The sequence below is a fragment of the Myxocyprinus asiaticus genome, chromosome 48 (assembly GCF_019703515.2).
Source record: "Myxocyprinus asiaticus isolate MX2 ecotype Aquarium Trade chromosome 48, UBuf_Myxa_2, whole genome shotgun sequence".
Lineage (NCBI taxonomy): Eukaryota > Metazoa > Chordata > Actinopteri > Cypriniformes > Catostomidae > Myxocyprinus > Myxocyprinus asiaticus.
This window is the reverse complement of record NC_059391.1, coordinates 21485066-21508874: the sequence shown is the minus strand read 5'-3', so window position 1 is coordinate 21508874 and position 23809 is coordinate 21485066. Positions and strand designations below refer to the sequence as shown.

At 37.9% G+C, this 23809-nt stretch overlaps 1 protein-coding gene across 2 annotated transcripts in view; it reads right to left on the bottom strand.

Moving 5' to 3' along the window:
• Nucleotides 1–15773: 15773 nt before the first annotated feature.
• Nucleotides 15774–23809, bottom strand: part of LOC127437831 (NT-3 growth factor receptor-like) — a 296126-nt gene continuing 288090 nt past the window's right edge. For both annotated transcript variants that reach the window (XM_051693038.1, XM_051693039.1), the window contains 2 exons: nucleotides 20890–21048; nucleotides 15774–16200 (listed from right to left, as the gene is read on the bottom strand). In XM_051693038.1, coding sequence (XP_051548998.1) covers nucleotides 16015–16200; nucleotides 20890–21048 — 345 coding nt within the window. In that variant the 3' untranslated portion in view covers nucleotides 15774–16014. The remainder of the gene's footprint in view (nucleotides 16201–20889; nucleotides 21049–23809) is intronic.

Below are 23809 nucleotides of genomic sequence, written 5' to 3'. Positions count from 1 at the left end.
TTTGTTTAAATTGACACAATGTGCTAAAAACAGAGTGCTTATAACTAGAGAAGTTTAAAACTAGTCAGGCGCGACACAACCAATGTGAGACGCTCCAAAAGAATCCACTGACCAAGAATTAAAAATAACGCAGAGGAACATAGGCCAATAGGATTATGTTCAATGATATAAAAATAAAAGAAACAATATTCTGATAAACACTTTTTTATTTTCTAAATGCTTTACTTGTCTGATGCCAAAATATATGTATATTATGTAATGTTTTTGAATTATCTTTTAACACACACACACACACACATGTATATATACATTATATACTTATATACTGTATATATTTATATTTATATAATTACATTTTGATATACAGTTGTGCTCAAAAGTTTGCATACCCTGGCAGAAATTGTGAAATTTTGGCATTGATTTTGAAAATAGGACTGATCATGCAAAAAAAAAGAATTAAGGATAGTGATCATATGAAGCCATTTATTATCACATAGTTGTTTGGCTCCTTTTTAAATCATAATGATAACAGAAATCACCCAAATGGCCAATAAAGTTGTAGAAACATCTCAAGGATGATCAGTGTAAACAGGATGCACCTGAGCTCAAGATTGAGTGTCATGGCAAAGGCTGTGAATACTTATGTACATGTGATTTTTTTTTCGTTTTTTATTTTTAATAAATTTGCAAAGATTTCAAACAAACTTCTTTCACATTGTCATTATAGGGTATTGTTTGTAGAATTTTGAGGAAAATAATGAATTGAATCCATTTTGGAATAAGGCTGTAACATAACAAAATGTGGAAAAAGTGAAGCGCTGTGAATACTTTCCGGATGCACTGTAATAACTAAACATAATCATTTACATAAGTCATTTCAATAACTAATACTTATTATCTACTAAATACTCTTTATTTTGGGGCCTTTTCCAGTAAATATTGATATATGCAATCAATTAATTGCATATATCAATATTTACTGGGAAAGGGAACAACACTCTTGTTGCCAATGCACCTTCCATTAGATTCTACAGCTATTATAAACACAAACTATTGTATGATGTGCTATGGTAATAGATAATAAAACAGTAATCTGTCTGTGAGTGAGCTAGGGAATATTGCGTTAAATTAAACCATCATTGATGCGATGCACACGCCTTCCCTGTCGCTCTATCACAACACCTCTGTCTCAGTTGTGCAGTCGAGTACCCAGGAGGAGGCTGCCTCTCACCCTCCTTTCAAACCTTCAAAGGCTTGTCAACTCACCCTGTCTGCATTATTTATTACCAGTCTGACTTGCTTGGTGCTTGTAATGTCTGAGCTGTAAATTGGCCCGACGCAGGTCTGGTCTGATTGCAGATGCCTGTCATTGCGCTGGGAGTCACATGCAAGGTGTACAGCGCTTGGTGGAAATCAGGAGAGGTTCCTAAAGAGTCAACTGAAAAGTAAAAAAAAAAAAAAAACATACAAAACTTAAGTCATAGGGGTTGGGAACAACATGAGGGTGAGTAAACCAGGAAATAAGTTTCATTTTGCGGTGAACTATGCCGTAAAGTGTCCAAATACTTTATGTGACCACTGTTTAGCTATAAACCTAATTTGCAACAAGTGTCACTTTCTATGGATGCTTCATAAAAGTTATCTTTCCCACCACAGGCTACAATGAAGTGGTGTAAGTGAGGAACAGGGCCATCATGGATTAGACTGGCAGGTCGACTTTATCTCATCTTCAGTTGCCTAGTGTTGAGCATGAGAGAAAAGTCATGTTCTTCCCTCAAGATGATCTCACACCAAGGGCATAGATTTGGCTTGAACATTGGGGGGGTGCAGCATGAAGCATTTACATGTTTCCATTGATCATGGTATAAATAATGGATATAAATAATGGGGGGGTTGTTCTTGCTTGTTTTGATTATTGCGGGGGGGGGGGGGGGGGGATCTACACCCCTGTCTCACACTATCATAATTAAAGACGAACGGTTCCGCGGCCTGCATGTAAATTAGAGATCTATTAAAACACTGTCCCTCACTTTACAATGGATCAAAATGATGATAGAACATCTTCCAAAAGAGATTTACAGCTATCAATCATCGTGTAGTGCTCAGGATCAGAGGACTGCATGCAGAGGTTCAGACAGGAAGGTGACCTCATTAATATAACATGACAGTTGCCATATCTTGGATGATACATTTTGAGTAGTGTAGCAATTTTATGGGGCTGCTCACACCGAACACGTTTTTGTATTTGTCTGTGCTGTTTCTATATTGTTTTTCTATGTAAACATGCGCTAGACAAATGTCTTTGATCCATGCGCCGCGTCTCACTGTTTTTTCAGCATCACGCACAGGAGCCATGTTTTTAAGACTCCAAAGACCTTATTCACAGCAGCGCCATCTTTGATTTTTTGATGGGAATGACAACGAGGCTGTGAGGGATATTTTTTTCAATGGGTTATACTGTTGTGTAAAGTGTTTTTGGATTGTTCCGCTGATGAAAAAAAAAAAAAAGAAAAAAAAAAAAAAAAAATATATATATATATATATATATATATATATATATATATATACATACAGTATTCCCAAAAAAGTTCAGCTTTTTACAGTGCATGTCTTTAAAGAGACCGTAAGTCTATCCCTCACAGCCTTGATTTCTGTATGTTGCTGTTATTTTTTTTTTTTATTGAATTCCCATTATAAGAGTGATGGTTTAGCTACAATTAAGTTTATTTGTTATACTCTGGCTGTAATGATTTCTAGAAACATAGTGTGGGTGGCCTCATTAGACAATGTCCTGATTACGTTTTTTCTATTTAGGTCCGTAATACACAAATTTCTGCTTTGAGCTACAATTAGCAACAATCAACCACATTAATTTGTGCATTTCCAGCTACAATTAGCAATACTTAATATAGTTTGCAAACAACAATACACTTTAAAGGAAAAGTTGAATAAAATATGCCATTCTTTGATTATTTACTCATGTTGTTCCAAACGTATTTTCTATAATAACATAAAGGCCTATAATGATACCAGGATTGAGTATCTGGAAGCTGCATGCAGCATCAAAGAATCGCCCTTGAATCCTGCAGTTTGTTCCAAACAGGTTAGATGTCAAGATTTATAGTGAATAAGATAATTTTTGTCTGTTTCTTACCCAAAGTGATCGTATCATTTCAGAAGAGATGGGTTAAGACTCTCAAGTGGTATGGCCTTTTTTATGGAGAATTTCTTTTTTTTTTTATTCCTTTAAAACCACCCAGTGAACACCTAGGTTTGGCATGTGTGAATTAAACATGTCTAGATTAGAAATAAATAATACATTCCCCTGACTAAGCATAATAACACTGGCAAAAATCAGAAAATGAGGCAATACCCCACAGGCTATGATTTTTTCTCTTATTCTTCCACATTAATCCCCAGTGTATGATGAATGTTGCTCCTATCCGTTATTTGGCTGTGAAACATACTACCAAATCTCCAATGCATGCCAAAACTAAATAATTAAGAAAAACAGGTCTCAGGCACCATATAAGGCCTAATTCACCATGGTCTCTGTACCACACCAGTGTGCCAGAGGTTAAAAGAAGCCCATGCTTTACACTGCTCACTCTGGAAAGGTCATGACTAAAGAGGTTATCACCAGACTGCAGGTATGGAGGCATTTACTGCCGCCTCCTGCCCACCCTGGAGACAGAGTGGATGCAGAGTGATTTGGGAGCACATAAAATATGGCTGTGATGGCAGCAGTAGCTATATCGTGTGGTCCAGCCTGATATGTGAATGGGAAGACAATTATTTCTCTCAAGGTCAGATGGCAAAGCAGCAAAAGGGGTTTGAGGATCCAGAAAAGGTGCCCTGTCTGATCAGTTGACTTTGTGGTATAAATCAGGCATTGTGCAGCTTCACGAGTGACATCAATATAAAAATATGAATTAATCAATGACAATAGTAAATGCAGTTATAAAATTGTAGACACCTGTTCAACAATACATGGTTGCTTAAAGCTGAAGTGTGTAATTTCACCAAACGGAGTTTGAACAAGTTTAGAAAAAATAATTAAACAAATAAGTAAAATTGCACAATTTAAAGAGTCAACCAGATAAATTTGATAAAATATGGAATCCAGTTGTAAGTATATTGAAGTTAATTGTGTGAACCTTAAAATGGATATGAATAGTTATACCATGTACTGAGTATAAGTCAGAATTACTGGTGGTGAAGTATTTTATTACTATTGAGATGTTTATTTATTTATAATGTCTTTTATTTATTTAATTTGATTTCTCTTATGTTTGCTCTGTATAATGGGTCTGTTTTGGTAAGGGAAAGGCTTTTTATTATAATATTACAGTGGTGTAATGGGTATGTCAAAAAAAATAAATTATAATAATAATAAAAAATAAAAAAACAGATAGTCCCACCCCAAACTCCAAGTCAGGCATGTCGGGATGCTGAAACAGAGCAATATTTTGACAGCGTCCCAGTCTTTACACTTTTCCAGGAAATCAACCATCAACTTTAATGTTAAACATAATCCTTCAAGCTGTGTTATCCATTTGTATTATATTAGGGCAAAATAATAACTTAAATAAAATTCACTTTAAATATTTTTCAAATAAAATTTAAAAATGTAAAAAAAATAAATAAATAAAAAACATAAAACAAAAAAAAAAGGCAGATGTATTTTTTTTTTTCTGTTTATTTATAGAATAAGTCTACATAAATCATTGTAGGATACAGAGTTAGTTACAGCTGTTTTAAGTTTATAGATGGATAAGTAAACCGAACACAGGTGGATTAACAATGAGTTACAAACAGAGGAACCGTGAAATTTCATTTTTTTTTTTTTTCACATCTCGTTCCTTTATCATTCTAACGAGGATTCAGACACAATAAGATAAATTGTACAGTCAGCGCTTCAGCTAGGACTTCTCAGATGGAAAATACATTACTGTGGATACCAGAGGGTGTCACAAAGTTATTATTTTCAAACCGTACACAGCTCGATGGCAATGATAACACAAAATATTTGCAACTGTTACATATAAATATTAAGACATTTGAATAGATCCTCGACTAAATATCGTCCAGCTGTTTTTCTTGCGTTAACCCAGATAAAGGAAATAACACATACATGAATAGATGCGTACAGATGTGTAGCTTAAATGTCTCCCACAGTTTTATATAGATTTTTCTTCACACACAATTCACAGGAAGAGAAATATATTAAGAGTCAGTTGAAAGATGAATACTGCAGTGACACATACAGACATTGCTAATGTGTAATATGAGTTTATTTTCAATATGCTTTTATGGATCGCTTCAGTCTGTAGCTCAGGGGTCTCAAACTATACATTTAGTGTACAACTAAGTGCACACACAAACCAATTTGTTTGGATGGATGTGAGAACAGTCAACAAGACTACAATTGCACATTGACATTTATGTTTTAGCCATGAGGAAATTATATACACTGTATATATGTATATATTAGGCTACTGGATTTAAGGATAAACAATTAATACTTAAGGGACCATATTTAACTATTTCATGATATTGATATAACATGTTTTGGCCTATGGGCCGGTTGTTTGAGACCCCTGCTGTATGCCTTGTTTATATACTGCCTGTATGACATACCAAAGGCAACACTGAACAAGCTGTTGAACAAAGCGTCATTTAAAAGAAGTAAAAATTGAAGATGTTGACATGGATTTCAGGCTGTAGCAAAACAGCCTCGCTGTAATATATTTCTCTTCCGCCATAATGTACCTGTGCTATGATGGGTTACTGGAATCACATATATGACTAAGATCCCATCTCTTTCCCTGCATTCCAGATTCCTGACTGAGCTCTCCATTAGAGCCCTCAGAACCACAACAATAAGACAGTGCTGTCGGCTCAGACATCTCTTTTAATAGTGTACGTCCACTACCTAGAGGGGCGAGAATGTTTGAGGGATGAAAAGATGGACAAAACACACGGTGAGCCATGATTTTTGGATGAGTGTCTGTGTGCACAAATCTGCAGTCTTTAATATAGCTATGGTGGGCTTTTTAAACAAAGTTTGAAATGTCAGTTCCTGCTGCTGTTTTTACGCTTTCCGATTGGATTTAGCACTGCAAGTGGGAAGAGGGAAACATTTTATTTTCTTCTGTGAATCATTATCTATATCCAGACTCCAGAACTACACTATTTTCCCAGCCTGACTCACAAATAATACAGCTAAATTGTCAGGTAGTCTGATGGCTTGATAAAAAAAAAAAATAATAATAATAATAATAATAATAATAAAATAAGTAATGTGTGTTCACCTAACATAATTTCTATAATACTTTCTCATATGGCTTTAAATACCAAAAATACTATCTATCTATCTATGGCTTTCAATACAAGATTTACATTAGCAAGAAAAAAAAGAGGGATGATTTTGATAGGTTAAAAAAAGTCAAATCGAAAAGTTACTTTAAAGTCCCTGTGATGTGAGCTTAAGAAAGAAAGAAATAACTTTATCTAAACTGTAATTCTTTTATCATCAGCCAGTTTTAGAAAGGGCTTAAGGACCTTATATATACTGTTTATATATATATAAAAAGTTCCTAATTAAGCACAAATAATTCAAACACTGTCTTATTATCTGCAATGACTGACACTTATAACAATGAAAACATCAACAACTGCAGTTAGAGTTATTTTGCTTTGTAACATCAGAGATAGTACAGTAGTATCTCTCAGTTCAGATATATTCTTAAAGCTTTTTTTGTGAGGGGGCAGAAATGATTAATATTTAAAAATGTAGGGGGCCTGGGTAGCTCAGCAAGTAAAGACGCTGACTACCACACCTGGAGTCTCAAGTTTGAATCCAGGGCATGCTGAGTGACTCCAGTCAGGCTTCTTAAGCAACCAATTGGCCTGGTTTCTAGGATGGGTAGGGTCACTTTGGGTTAACCTCCTCGTGGTCACTATAATGTGGTTCTCGCTCTCAGTGGGGTACGTGGTGAGTTGTGCGTGGATGCCACGGAGAATAGCGTGAGCCTCCACACGCGCTAGGTCTCCGCGGTAACGCACTCATCACGCAACGTGATAAGATGTGCGGATTGACTGTCTCAAACGCGGAGGCAACTGAGATTCATCCTCTGCCACCCGGATTGAGAAGAGTCAAAACGCCACCACAAGGACTTAGAGTGCATTGGGAATTGGGCATGCCAAATTGGGGAGAAAAGGGGAGAAAATCCCACCCCCACACACTTTTTTTTTTTTTTTTTTTTTTTTTTTTTTTTTTATGTAGAAAATCTTTCTGTGTCTTTATGCAAGGTACAAATATCAGTGAAAGAAGACAAAGTCCAAATGTAACTTTACATCTTCCTGTCACATTTTCCAACATATTCACATATTCCAAAAGAATGCTCCTTATGTTTAACCCATTTGAGTTTTAAAAGCACAGCATCCTAAACTAGCAAGCCTGTTCAGAAATACTTAAGAAGCTCAAAACTTAATGCTAAAATCAGTCACTTTAGACTAGTCAATTTAGGCTAGCAACAGTTCGAAAAAGCCACTGCACAGCAAGGCTCAATCAGAAATTATTTGGGTCATAAGCAGTGATTATTATACAAATAATGATTCAAAGACATGTACTATGCTCACTTAGTCATGAATAAACTTGTACACTTTTACTCCACTTTTCAAAGCTTCGTAAAATCAGATATTTACGAATGAACCTCCCCTCATCTTCCAAAAAACCTTGACCATTATAAAGCATCTACTCCACGCATAAAACATCCCTGTGTTGAGTAGAATGGTTATGTGATTGTTACACCGCTTTAAATACTAATTGTTACAGTATGTAGCATATTTGTCCTACATTGTTTCTTCTACAACCCAAGGCTGATTTATTATTTCTGACCTTCTTTTCTCTTGCTGTCATTCAGTCATCAAACACCCAATTGAAAATGTTGGCCTATAATCTTAGTCTCTAGGGTCTGCATGTACTCATAGATAACTGGTTGCAAATCATCATATTTGCATTAGACACTACAATAAGAAGATGTAAGGTGACTTTCAAACCACCTTCTTATTTACTTTTCATCTGTGTCTGAAGAAATATCTCAACAGGATGTACCAGATGCTATGCAGGCTATATGCTACATAATGTCAGATACATCATAATGTAGTGCTAAAAAAAATAAAATAAAAAAAATATGGTTAAACCTGAACAGCTGAAAAGTGTCAAAAAAAGCTGGGAGAAAAAAAGCCTGGGTGACCAGCAAACCAGCTAAGGCTGGTTTAAGTCCTATGGTTTTATGGAAAAGGAAAGGCCAGATGTCGCACTATAACTGTGACTAAATCATGTACTTGATCTTCATATGCTGCTGTGAGAGGCTAATCTGCTGCAGTCTGGTTTAACATGTGATGCTGTGGGCAGCAGCGTTAGTTTAGATGTATCCAAACTGTCTTCCAAGTTCTGAGGCCAGCGCTGGCAGTGTCAGAAACTCACTACCCCACTCCAGCATTATCCCTCATTCTCAAAATGCTATTTATAATCAGGTTATTATACAGGCAGGTCCCTGCTAGCACCCTCTTAACCCTGCGGGGCGTTCTACTGTTAGCGGTGCTGTTAATGAAGACATTTAAAGCTGATTCTCTGCAGTTGTTCCTTCAGTGCGAGAGCCCATAGTGTCTCTCAGGCTCACAAAAGACCTTAAGATCATTGGTGGGCTTTATGGTAAAGTCAACCATGAGTCAAAGGCAAAATACTTTAAACAGCACCCTTTACTATTGCAACCCTATTGAAATACAGCACTTAACCAGTCTAAGGTGGTTATCTGGCCTTAGCTGCCCAGCAAGCTGTATTGGCTGGTCTGGAACTCTTTTGAAGAGTTCAGAGAGGTTTTGGACACTTGTCAGTTGGTGAGGTTGGGAGAACAGCTGATTGACAAGCTAAACCAGCTAAATAACAACTTGACCAGGCTCATTCACTACCTAGGCCAGCTAAACTCCAGCTTTACCACTGGAAAACTAGCTAAACCAGCTTAAATCAGCAAACCACCTCAGGCTGATTCAAGCTGTATACACAAGCATACTGCACCAAAGAATCTTGGAAAGGATCCTGCTTGAAAAAATTACTTATTGGCTCTTTATTGAGTTGGCAGCTGGCAGTTTATTTTACAAACTTGTCAGACAAAGAGGTTGACAAATAATTGCCTCACCATTTAGATATTGAGCTTTGACCAACAAGGTTACAGTCATTATCTGGCACAACTGAAAAGAAACAATTACAGGCAAAATAACTTTTCACTTGAAAGTGGAACTGTCTTGTAGTAATCACCTCGGTAAAATGACTTTCTCACATGGTCTGACCAGCGAGAGGAACAAGGTTGAAGAATACATTTAAGAGATTGAACAAGAGCTCAGAGGAGCTCACTCCCCTTTTGTTCTGAATGACACGTATTCTTCAGTGGAACAATGGGCCCAAGTCTCTATTAAAAAATAAAAAAATGCTTCTGTTGAAAAAGATGGGGAGAGATAGAGACTTAAGCTGTCCACATGTCCACACAGGCCTTTCAGAGTATCTTGGAGAGGGGTTGCAAGACCAGGATAGTTCCCTGCTTCCATTCCAAAAACTATAACATCCCTTCCTACATACACACGCAAACCTCTCTCAGATCAGTGGAAAGCATGAGCCAGCATAAACACACTTCTCGCATAGAGAAAGAGGGGGCAAGGTAACTCTGGAATAAAAGATCTGAGATGCTTCTTGCATCCCAATGAGGGCCCGTCAGCACGCTCACAGCAGCAAGGTTAATCTAGATGTCAAAGTATGCTGACAGTGCAGGAGATTGCGCTAGGGTGACGTCCCCAACCGAATTCTTAATGCAGCAGTCAATTTTAACCTCCCCTTTACCGAAAACCGCAGTTGCATTAGCCAGGTTTTCCGAGTTAAATGCAAGACTGTCCTTGGAAAGAGGTCTGGCTTTTCCCACAGCTCATGAGATCAATTGGCCTAAACTATAGATCTCTGAGGCACTTTAAGTTGTAAGTAACAAGATTCACATGCTTCCCCATGTGCCCAGACCCTACAGCAACTGCAGTGCAAGCTGAGTCAGGCTCTCAACATGCAGCTGGTCTATTCTCAGGACTTTTTCTTGGAATTATAGTCATATCGCTGGTTCAAATGTTTAAAAAAATAAGATGTATTTCATATCATCAGCAGAATGTGTCAGGAATAGGCCACTAGTTTGGAACGCTTCTTTCCAGAGAGTACATTAAGAGTACTTAAGCAGCAATGCACTGGAGGTAGATAAGGTCTTGTTCTGGTAGTCTCATTTGTAATTTAGGAGTCAGGATTCAAATCAGATAAGAATCTTTAATTAAATGTTTTGTTGGCAATGAAAACGAGTTTTATCCCACAGGCAAAAACAAATCGTATATTTTTTTTTATTTTTTAAGAGAGCCAAGGTGACAGCTGAAGATTTGCAACCACAATAATGTGGGATAACAGATTCTATAAGTACGATATTCAGTGTGACTGCATCTCATACAGATTAATGCTCCAGGTGGCTACATCAATTGTTTGTGCGTTAAATGTGTTCTAAAAGCTGGTTGGCTAATTTGATGGGGTTGTTACAGGTTTTGAGTGAAGGCACGATGTCTGCGTTAGTTTTTCATTCAAGTTCTTGAAGCTAAATATTTCAAAAGCTGCAATACTGGTAGAAAGGTCAGCAAACAACATACGTTAGAGGATTTTTGTGGCATTCGATTTATGCAACACTGCCAGTGATTGACCACTTCTTTTTTTCTTCCTCGTTTGAATTAGTTTTGTCTTCAAACACTTTGTGCAGAACACATCAAAGGCTGTAATTTGGGTAAAAAAGGTAAAATGTGACATCTGTTAGAACATTTTGGTGGCAAATCAGTGTTTAGGCATTCAGTTTTAGCAGCACTGCACTGATTGGCCAAATCTATTTTTCATCCTCGCCTGGATTAGGTTTGCCTTCAAGTACTTGGTGCAGAACATTTCAAAGGCTGTGATTTAGGTAAAAAAGTGATCACACGACATCTGTAAGAACATTTTAGTCGCAAATCAGAGTTTAGGCATTCGATTTTAGTGACACTGCCAGTGATTGACCAATTATATATTTTTATTCCTCGTTTTGCCCTAGTAAGGCAGTCTTGCATGTGCTAAATGCCTTGGTAATCAGGCCTGCAGAATGTGGGATAAATGGATGAGGAGCGAGCTGATCTGAGATCAGTAGTGAAGCGTGACAGTGCTGAGGTTTCTGCAGCCCTTCTGCAGGGTTATGCAGTATTGAAAGAGAGCTCATTCCCACCGTAATGTTCCAGCTTCCTGCCTCGCTTCTTCTCCTCATGATTAAGGTCTTAAACCTCTCATCAATCGCCCTGTGCCTGTTCACTGCCATGGCGGCAGAAAGCAAGTGAGAGAGAAAATGAGAGAGATTCTGCTTGCCTCACAGCTCTGAATGCTTAAAGGGAAAGTTCACCTAATAAAACTCAACTCTGATCATTTATTCACCCTTGTGTATATGAATTTCTTACTTATGTAGAACACAAAAAGACATGCTAGGCCAAGTGTCATATGTGTTTGTAACAACAAAAGGTGAATAAATGATGACATAATTCTAATTTATGGTTGAACAATCCCTTTAACTCAGCTCTATTAGGCTGCCAACAGACAGCGCTGTAGCACTTCTATCCACTCTGTTAGTGTGTGACCTTCACTGATTCATCTCCTGCAAACACACACCACTTTTCTGCCGCGGGGGGTTTACGGCAAGACTGGCCATCATATTTAAGGGATATCTAAAAGCCCTGGCCAAAAACTCATTTCATTGGTAATTTCCACCCATTTCTGCAAGGTGAAGTCATTAGAGTCACGGTAACCACTGGAGCTGCCATACCGTCACATTGCTGTCAAACTCTCTCTCCTCTGATCCCCCTATCCAAGCCAGATGTGGCTCGCATGCTCACATCTCTTCATTTAAAGAAACAACTAATTCAGTTCACCTCAGTTCTCTGACAGCTTCAGGTGATAAGGACACAGCCTCTCAACCCCCCTGCAGCGAACACCAAACAGCCCATCCTCGCTGCGTTTGTATAATCCACCTTTCACAGGTCATTGAACAATGATCAGTCTTGCCGAGTCAAACACAGAGAAAATATTTGACTTTTTCAACCCTGTTAGTCACAGTTATGTACCCAATGACTTAAATAATCTTCAGTAACAACTGCCTCAACCGATTCACAACAGTAAGCCACAACCTTTGGTCCCTGTGTAGGAAGCAGGCAGATGGAGGAATCAAGTGCAATTTCACATTTTGATTTGTAACAGATTTAAACATACATACACATGGGGGAAGGTCAACATAAAAATAAAAAGCTTATGGTTGGTGAAATTTGGTATTGAAGGGAAGTGGAAGAGCTCCTGTACCTTAACTTGTGGCATGGAACATGGTGCTATAGCAACACCAAGGTCATGGGTTCAATTCCCAGGGAAAACACATACTGATAAAATGTATACATTGAATTCATTTTCAATTGCTTTGGATAAAGTGTTTGCCAAACGCATCTGTAAAACACTTGGACAGTAATTAAATTATTTCCCGTGTTTTAATACATTATGACTATATTACTAAAACGTGAGAGATGGAGCATGCTAATGGTAATAAACTGAGTTTTAATCTGAGTTTTAATTAGTTGCCCCAACAATCTTGAACAAAGCATTGTTTTATATAAATGAGAGGTGGACAAGAAATATTAAAAGTATGGACTGTAAGTTTTTCAGAAAATTCTACAAAATCTTGAGCAAAAAATAAATAATAGTCTACCCCTTTACAACTGATCATGTTAACATATAATTTTCATGTTCAGTAATCAAACCCACATGCCTTCTGGAGGTCTTGTTTCTCTACAGAAGGCTTGGAAATACCGTCTCTGTCAAAAGTTACATTTTGTTTATTTCCTTCCTATTAGAACCTAATTCAGCATGAATGCTAACTGTGAACTATGACTGATGTGTAAAATCTTGAATGCCACATCAATGAGAGTTTTGCAGGAATTACAACCAGTAAGAGCCTAAGAAGTCCTCTTTAAAGTCAAGCTCAGATTTGGGGGCTTGTCCGGGATGCAGGTGCTAGGGGAAGGTAGTCTGTTTACTTAATAAACCTCAAATCTTTTACAGCAAGACTGCTGGGTTAAATCTTCTCTTTTATTTTGTTGCATGAAATCTTGCTGCGTACAGTCAGAGCAAAATTGTAAAGTCAGTGAATATCTGCAGCAGGGCCACAAAAATATAAAAATAAGAAGCATCTTATCACACGTAAGCACATCACTGGTAGTGTTATGGAAAGACTTTTTCAATTTCCTCGTTGTCATAGATGTGGAGAGAATTATCTGGCCACTGTGGGAAGCAGAAAGAAACAACACAACAAGATCAACAAATGTTCAAGTCTCTTCCTCAGTGGCAGAAACTTGGCTACTCAAATTGCAACTTGCCCATCATAGCACACATTTGCCCTCACCCATAATGTCTCTCTTCACATCAGGCAGTTACTGATAGGCAGCTGGGAAATTTTTTTTGACATTCTACGCTTATGATTACGGTCGGGATGGTTTGATTGGGATGAAGTTGCGAGAACCCTACATTAAGCAGTGTGGTGAATACAAGTTGCTTGTGCAGAAAAAGTAATTTTTAAAAGGTGTTTTTAAGGGATTTTAATGGATATTTAAGATTAGTTTACCCAAAAATTAAAATTTACTCACCTCCAAGTTGTTAACTTTCATTGCATCTTTTTTCCATAATCCATATAATGAAAGTACATTGTGAGCAAGAATGTGATTCTGCCTCACATCTCCTTTTGTGTTCCATGGAAGAAAGAAAATCATACAGGTTTGGAACAATATGACAATAATGTGACTAAATTTAAACAATATTGTGACTAAATTATGACAGAATTTAAATTTTTGGGTGAACTATCCTTTTACAGTAAGTTGAATTGTGGTTACATTTATGAAATACTGCTTTTCGCATGCTCAATAATAATTTGCACACACACAGTGCACAGCTGCTGCCAAAGCTTAACTAAAGTTTACTTGGCTGATTTGCTTTGTGTACAGTGATTACAAATTTATCATCACAGAAGTACTGAGCCACGGATCACCTTGAATGAAAAACATGAGCCAGCAAAAGTGTAAGAGAGGGAGAAAGCACATTACAACAAAGTCCCTCTGTTTGTCATCTCGTAATAAATGAAGAATGTTCTAAACAAGCCCTTTAGACTCAGGAAAGCTTCCAATATACAATGGGTGAATCACATTATTGTGTTTAGACAATCTCCTATTGTTAAAGATTAGGGAGAAAGGAATGATATATAAGTTTATTACCTGACAAAATACATTGAATTTTGGAATGGACTAATTTGGATAACTTTATTAGTGGATGCAATATTTCCTAACAGTTTTTAAGCAATTTTGTAAATGAATATGCAAATATCTATATATATATATATATATATATATATATATATATATTTCCTAGGAAACACTGCGAGCGTACTGATTTAAATAATGCATGGTATTTTATGAGTTTGCACATGCGAGCACTCTCAGATAGCATAAACATCTCTTTTATTACTCAAACCATATGAAACGACGCATAATACGTTTGTAAAGAAGCATAATCACAATTCATAAAAGGGATGAGGATAAAGAATGCAAAGAGATTATTTTCAGAGGATGATCTGATGTTGGGAACTCAATTAACTTTTGTCATCCATTTCAGAAGCCAGTGGTTTCTGGAATACAAGGAGCGAGGCAATGTCTAATGATATTTACTGTATGTGTGCTCTGCTGTGAACATGTAACCGTGCTCTACCTAAAGTCCTGTTGGTCATTTGTCACATTTTCCACACACACACGCACAAAAAAAAAAAAAAAAAAAAAAAAAAAAAATAGGAAGAATATATATATATATATATATTTTTTCATTTAGATCAAAATATCGACATACATTCTATGGACATGTGAGAAAAAAAAAAAAAAAAAAGATTAAAACACTAAAATATTCTCAAAATATTTTTATAATACACTCACCGTAACAGCACGCCAAGGAACTAAAATCATCTAATCGGGAAATGAAATAATTTAACATACTGCCGCTTGTGACACAGAAATGTACATTATATACATTATTTTTTTTTTTTTTTTTTTTTTAAATAAACTCCTTTATATTGATTGGTAGTTCTTTTGCTCGTTCAAGTTAATCCACTCTCTAAAAAGCTCCTTGTAGTATTTAAAAGCCCTGTTGGATACTTCCTGTAGTAGAGTCAAAGAGAAGATCCGGCCAATCAGAGTGCAGTTTTTTTTTTTTTTTTTAAAGTCATTGCCAATCATCTGACATGGCAACAGTAAGCAGTCATATCCGAAAGGTGATCTACTCTTAGCAAGAAACATGGCAGACATCCACGCTTGGAGAAAGAAAAAAAGAAAAGAAAAAAAAAAGAATAATAAAAATAATAATATATAATATATATATATATATATATATATATATATATATATATATATATATATATATATATATATATATATAAATAAAAAACAACCACAGGGAGAGTTTAATCTTTTGTCAAGCAGTCTGAGAAAAAAAAAAAAAAAAAAAAAAAAAAAAAAAGATTTCCATATTTTTGAGGAAATTCTTCTGTTGTTCTAGGCTGTTCTTACCACAATGAAAGGAAAAAAAGAACAAAATAGAGAAAGATAGAGATTCCTCTTCTTGCAGTAGAACTGTACATTTTCATACTCAGGTAAACAAAATGTAAAAGTGCTTTTTAAAGACTGTTATCCAGTGTATCGAAAGGAGTTGCAGGCACTTAAGTCCATCCCCATGTTGTAGGTGTCTGACAGTGGAGCAGTAAGGTACATGTTGTTTTTGGGTTATTCCCAGGTTGTTTGTTCCTTTGTTGGATAGACGTAAACAGACAAACATATCCCCAAGAAACACTACCCCAGGATATCCAGGTAGACAGGTGTGGCTTTGCCCAAGGCATAAAGAATTTTCTGGATGTCTTTGATGTTCAACCTCTGCTGGGGTTCCCTCTGCCAGCATCCCAGCATGATGTCGTAGACTTCCTTGGGACAAAGTCGTGGCCTCTCCAGTACTTGTCCTTGCGTGATGCATTCGATTACCTGCAAAGAGAGGGAGAAGGTGAAGGTGGAAAAAAAAAGAGTGGTAGAGTTAGATAAAAGACTTTACTTGTTACTTGTTTATATAAAGTCTACATATAAATCTATAAAAAAAGCATCTATGTAAAAGTCTATGAACTTACCAATATCTGTTACTGTCAGCTGTCATTGGTTAAAAACTTTGACAAAAGTAAAGTGCTAAAACAATAAACACTCAGAAGTATGTAGTGTTGGGAATATGAATGCATTAGAACACACAAGTGGCACTTTTTAAGTGTCCTTGAAAGTATTTATTTATTTTTTATTTTTTTCCATAGGCATTTAAAAAAAAAAGTCTTAATGAATAGTTCTAAATCTTGAACCAAACAAACAACTTATATTGACTATAAGTCAATTATTACAAGCATAAAATACCATATACTGAATTTAAAGTTTATTGCAATATGTTCACAATAAATACATTCTTCAAATAATTAGTTAATATTTTATTATGTGCAAATATTTTGTTGTACATTTAATTGCATATTATTAGGCCAGAAGCATACTTTGCACAAGTATGTGTATGCAGAAGCAAGTACTTGGAAACACATGGTCTGGTTGTACATACTATAGTTGCTTTCTTGTGATGCTGTGGTGGTAACAAACTTCAGTACTCTATGTCCACAAAAGTGCCCCTTGAAGCAACGTTTAGAACGCAGCGCACACTTGAGTTGTGTTATGAATTTTAATACATTTTGGAACGCAACAACATACAATATTGACCTCGCGTCACTAGAAGTACCTGAGTTTACATACTTGTGTAGTGTCTGTTTCGACCTTTACTGTTATTGCAGTTAATTATTAGGCAAATTCTATTTGCACCCTGGTGAAGATAATGGTATATGCTATTTACACCCTAGTGCAAATAGTGGCAGATTTTATTTGCACCCAAATTTAAATACTAACCTACAGTATGGACATCACTGCAGTGTTTATTGTGTTTATTTAGAGTCCCACAGACATACTACATTAACCCCTACCCCTAAACCTGACCTAACCTTGCCTTAGAAAAAATAATCTTGGTTTTATTAAAGTAACCATGGTTTCACGCAGGAACAAGTGCGATCAACAAGCCCTGCCTCCGGATTAATCCCTTCTATGCACTCCCCAACATTCACTGTGACCAAATCACTGTGATGAAATCAACATTTATATGAATTTTTATCTATTATTTTAAGTAATATTAAAGGAAATATTTAGAGTGGAAACAGGAAATAGGATGGGAAAAAGAGTGGGACAAAATGCGGATTTGAACCGCAGTCGCTAGGACAACACTACACAATTACACACCGTCTTTACACCCCACGCCACTGCAGCAACATCTATTGGTTAATTTGTTGTATAGTTCTGTGGTTCCACCAGACTATTGGGGTGCAAACAGCTGCCCTGTGTGGCAGATGCTATTTAACAAATAGACACTCCGTAATTATTATTGTACTTAATTTTATGAACATGTAATAAGTGTATAATATCTTGTAAAGTGTTAACTCAGTTCAACGGTTCATTTCAGAATGATTATCTAGTCTTCAAGCACTCCTGAATCTATTTGAGGCAGCTTGGGTCCCATTTGTGCATATACTTGTTTTGTGCTATAACTAGACACTTTGGAACTACTTGCTGACAGTCAAAAAACTGACAACACAGAAACTGATATTTTATTTTATTTTTTTTGGTAACAGAAACGTATTCTCTCTTATAACAGTTTCTGTGCTGTCTCTGTAGAGAAAACATCTATGGCCTTTGTATTTTGATAGGAAAAATGGAACCATCTCATGAAACTCAAGACATTTGCTTTGGTGAATCATTTTGTATTGACTTTTAGAAGAGACAGATGATAGTTTGTTGTCTCATGAGCCCACCATGCTGACTCCAGCTAGTGAATGTCTGTGTTCTATTGACTGAAAGTTTGATTTAGATTCTTCCACTTGCAGAAATGACACCATACGTTCTGATGCAATACAGGAGCCACCAACCCTTTGGCAACAGAATATGGAGTGGTGCATGTCATTGGTTTTCAAGCTCTTTCAGTGTAAAATACATAACAAAACACATCTTGCTCACATAAATCATCAAGTACCTATATATTACGGTTCACAGCTGAAAGTGATGATATTTGTGAAGTACTGCTTCAGCCAGCTATTTGAAGCTTCAAGAGAATCGCTGTACATAGACTTTTTGCAGCTTGGAAATGAAGTGGGGAGTATTTTTGGCAAACCCAGCTGTGTCTTGGCTGGTAATGGAAAACATACTCTCTCACAGCATCTCTCTGGTTTATATTGTCTGTGCCTGCATTCTTGTTTATGATAAGTGTATCTGATGATGCCCCACCCTCTCCAAAATAAAAAAAAAATAAAAAAAAAAATAAAATAAATAAATAAGTGAAAGAAAGAAAGAAAGAAAGAAAAAGAAGAATTAAATCTTTTGATTTAATAATAATCAAAAAAATTATAATCTGATGAAAACATGTGTGGGTCACATTTCACTGAAGACATTTTTTTTTAAATATATTTTCTGGGGAATGTTTTGAGAGCAGCATCTCCATCTGTTTGGACTTCATCCAAACCTTAGTTAAGAAATATTAAATGGATAAGAACAAAAGTAGAAAATTACGCAGCAAGGTTTCTCATTAACGCAGCACATAAGGGAGGGTGTGCAATGAATAAGACAACAACATGACATTTCAACACATGTACTTCCTGTTCATTTCTAAGAGGCAAGTCATGTTCAGTACAAGCTTTTTTTTTTTTTTTTTTCTCCCAATTTGGAATGCCCAATTCCCACTACTTATTATGTCCTCGCGGTGGCGCGGTTACTCACCTCAATCCGGGCGGCGGAGGACAAGTCTCAGTTGCCTCCGCTTCTGAGACAGTCAATTCAAACAACTTATCACGTGGCTCATAGTGCATGACACCGCAAAGACTCACAGCATGTAGAGGCTCATGCTACTCTCCACAATCCACGCACAACTTACCACGTGGCCCATTGAGAGCAAGAACCACTAATCGCGACCACGAGGAGGTTACCCCATGTGATTCTACCCTCCCTAGCAACCGGGCCAATTTGGCTGCTTAGGAGACTTGGCTGGAGTCACTCAGCACACCCTGGATTTGAACTTGCAACTCCAGGGGTGGTAGTCATCGTCAATACTTGCTGAGCTACCCAGACCCCTTCAGTACAAGCTTAAGTTAGCATCTTCATCTGTATGAATCAGTCACCAAAAGCCAGAGGCTATAAAATTTTATTTCAGAAGTCAAGTCAAGTCTGATTCCACCTTTGTTTATATAAAATAGCTATGTGCTGCACTAAAATTCACACCGAATGTCTCAAATTGCACAGCATTTTCATGATCAGGGTTGCTGCAGAGTTTTTAAAATCAAATTAAAGACCTTTTTCAAGACCCGAACAAATAAAATTAATACCCTATCCCCATACCAAAACAATTCCAAACAATCTCAAAATAAATCATGTATCACAGACTCTTACTTAAACAGGCAGGAGCACACATTCAACATTGCCTTAACATTGCAGTAAAACAGGATAGGATCTACTGTATGCAAGACATGTTTTCCACATACTGTATATATCACATTAAAATTGGTTTATGTACCAATATATAAATAAATGCAAATTAGAGGTCGACCAATATTGGATTTTGCTGATATGATAATGTGTTGAAAGAAAGGCAATTCATCTGCCAATAGTTTTTAAAATTGGTAGCCTATATTAAATGTTCTTGTGATGGGGAGGGCCAGACAGAGGCTACAAGAGTCCAAACTGAATTAAATTCCAGATTCAGTTTTTAACCAAAAAAAAAAAAAAAAGATTCACAGCGTGGAACTTTTAACTTTAAAGGCTGAAATACACCGGGGAATCTTATTTTGAAATGTTTGCGCTTCACTTCCAATTAGTCATTCAAACAGATAAGGGAAATAAAATGTGCACTCCTACAATAATCTACAACATATTACAGTATAAAAAGGTTAAAAGTAAGCATTCTCATATTGACATTTCAACACTATATCATCATCATCAACAGTTGAACAAGAGTGATCGCTTGTCATAAATTTACGATATGGCTTAATGACTGCGAACTGCTTTGCAACAGCTGGAAACACTGACAAGCCCCACGTGCTTGGACAAAATACAAAAGTGCCACATTTCACTTTGAAGAACGCAGCACATGCATTTATTTAATTCAATCGTATTCTTTTGAAGTTTGTTAATCAGATTAGGTCATATCACGATTCCTGTCTTTCCGCTCCCAAATTAAAGGCCTCTTTAAATGATAATTAAGACTTTTGTTGTATCATTTAAGATATTTAAGACCTTAAATTTCAGAAAACTGAATTTAAGACATTTTAAGACTTTTTAAGGATCTGCGGGAACCCTGAGGATGCAATGAGTCATGGTGATGACTCAGATATACAGTAGTTGTGATGCTTTTTATAAATGATCTCATCTAGTCTTTACACCTTCGGTCCTCCCAAGGCAGTGATACAACTGTGGTTTACAAATAACACAGGAAAAAAGGTAGCCAGAGGGATAATAAAAAAATAAAAAAAAATAAAAAAATTAATGATTAAATTTAAATTTCATCCATTTGAGATAACCAGAAATTGATTTTCTTTATGGAAACTCATAAAATTAACATACCTCATTATTTGCCAGCTGAAACCATGGCTGCTTGCCATATGTGAAGATCTCCCAGAGGATGACGCCGAAGCTCCACACGTCACTCTCCGTTGTGAACTTCCTATACATTATGCTTTCGGGAGGCATCCAGCGAATGGGCAGCATGGTGTGACCTCCCACCTGTCGAAGAAAAGACTGTGATTTTTTACAAAAGCAAATTGTTGAGGACTTATTACAAACTCCCAAAACTTCCACCATGATCAGAAAAAAATCCTCAGTGCATGTTAAGGAATAGTTCAACCATATATGACAATTACGAGTCGTTATTTACACACCCTGAGTCTATCCAAACCTGTATGCTGTTATTTTTTTCAGAGAAACTGAAAAGGAAAAATGTGAAGAATCTCCACATAGATCTTTTTTTTTTTTTTTCAATACAAACAAAATAATGATAATCTTCCTTTTCCACTTCAGCTCTCAAATCAAATATGGCACTAGGTTTGAAACCATGAAGTTCCGTTATGAAACACGTAAGAACCTATGATATCATTGACATCCGTTATCCAGCATAGGTGCCATTTTTGTTTGACAAAAAAATTAATAAAAATAAAATAAAATATTCCTTTTAGAATGTATTTATTTATTTATAATTTGTTTTTATGTTTTGAATATTCATTTAGCTGAGAATTCTATAACCGAGTGGATAAATATCATTCAAATGGTGCTTTATGCCAAAAACTGAAGCCCCTTAGAGGCAATGTTTTTAGAGAAAAAAACAATCTTAATCTTGTATTTGGTCAAAATGCCTTTGGGATCTCTACCACAATGAATAGATGAATAAGTAAAATATACTAATTGTTATATTTAGGCAATGTCAGGGTGATTTGGGTGATTACTAGGGTGTTGCTAGATGGTTGCTGGGGCATTTCAAAATGGTTGCTTATTGGGCTAAGACAAAAGAGACCATTGGGGAACTTTTTGTTTTTATTCTGAAATAAAAATGTTTTCAAATAAAAGTCATGATTCTGTATTTGTTTCAACCAGATGCCATTTGTAAGCATTCTAATTATCATTTCTATCCTCGTTATATCTACAGTAAACACATTTTACAACCACTGATATATAGGTGGCACTTGTTCAAGATTAAAAAAACTATTTTAAAAAGCTTGTGTTTGGTTTGAAAAACAAGCCTATGGCAATGCTATTTATAATCAAATTGCAGGTGCTGTATATCTACTGTTCCCTATCTGTCACTCACTCGACGTTGGTGTCGATGTAGTGACACTAGGGGTCACTCTTGGGAGCCCGAGACACCTCTGGTCTTTGATAAAAGGCCAATGAAAATTGGCGAGTGGTATTTGCATGCCACTCCCCCGAACATACGGGTATAAAAGGAGCTGGTATGCAACCACTCATTCAGATTTTCTCTTCGGAGCCGAACGGTCATGCTCATTGAGCTGAATAGCACTGTTCATTCACCTCTGCTGGATCTGACGGCGCATTTCAGCGGCTTCTCCCTCCTCTGCACTGGTGCACTGCAGAGAACGCCCCTGGGCGCTTCGGCAGAAAAACTAGAGAGTATATTTTCTGAAAGAGCATTTTTCCCCTCTAAAAGAGTATATATTTCTCTAAAAGAGCGCACACACGGAACGTCTTTTTAAAGACGCGTCTTTTTAAAGATGCCTTTCCGTTCGTGTGTTATTCCTGGTTGCGGTCGTTTTCTCTCAACTTCGGATGGTCATGATCGCTGTCTCTCGTGTCTGGGCGCGACCCACACGGAGGCAGCGTTTATGAATGGCTCATGTTCTCACTGCGAGAACATGACCATGGCAACGTTGCGGTCGTGGCTTGCTTTCGTAAGAAAGCAAGCCACCCCAGCGGCTCCCCGCCTTGGTCCTCCTACCTACGGGTTTGAGGTCAGCGCGGCTGGTGCTGGGGGCGATTTGGGGACCTCAATGGGATCGCCTCCGCCGGGTATCCCCCCGCGGACCTCCCATTCCCCAGCACGCTCGTCTGCCCCAATCGGGCTTCCGGATGAGTTCGCCGGCGAGTCGCACGGCGAGTCTGGCTTCTCGTTCGAGGTCCGCAAAGATGATGAGCTTTCGAGCGCAGCATCGGAGAGCGGGCTTGTCCAGTCGGACGCAGAAGCCTCAGCTGGGCTTCCCCCTTCGGGGACGGTCGCCCAGTTACAGGCCGACGCCAAAATGACGGACATGCTTTCCCGGGCGGCCGCGAGCGTCGGGCTAGAGTGGAACCCTCTGCTCTCCCCTGAACCCTCGCGGCTTGATGATTGGTTTCTGGGCTCGCGGCGCCGCTCAGACCGGCCGCGCCCCGCTTCAGTGCCATTCTTCCTGGAGGTGCATGAGGAGCTGACGAAGTCGTGGGAGGCACCTTTTACTGCCCGACCCCGACTCCGCAGTTCCCCCACTCTCACTACCCTTGATGGCGGGGCGGCCAGGGGCTATACGGCGATTCCCCCGGTGGATAAGGCGCTCGCAGTGCACTTATGCCTGCAGAGCGCCGCCACCTGGCGTGGACGCCCTAAGCTCCCCTCCAAGCCCTGTAGGCTCACGTCGTCCCTGACGGCCAAGGCCTACAGCGCTGCTGGACAAGCCGCCTCTGCCCTGCACGCCATGGCTCTCCTGCAGGTCCACCAAGCCAAGGCACTGAAAGAACTGCACGAGGGTAGTTCCACCCCAGATTTGATGCAGGAACTGCGCTCGGCGACCGACCTCGCCCTCCGGGCGACGAAGGTCACAGCGCGGTCTCTTGGGTGGACGATGGCCACACTAGTGGTCCAGGAGCGCCACCTATGGCTCAACCTGGTCGAGATGGGCGAGGCCGACAAGACACGGTTCCTTGCTGCCCCCATTTCCCAGGCGGGCCTATTTGGCGACACCGTTGAGGACTTTGCCCAGCAGTTCTCGACGGTAAAGCAGCA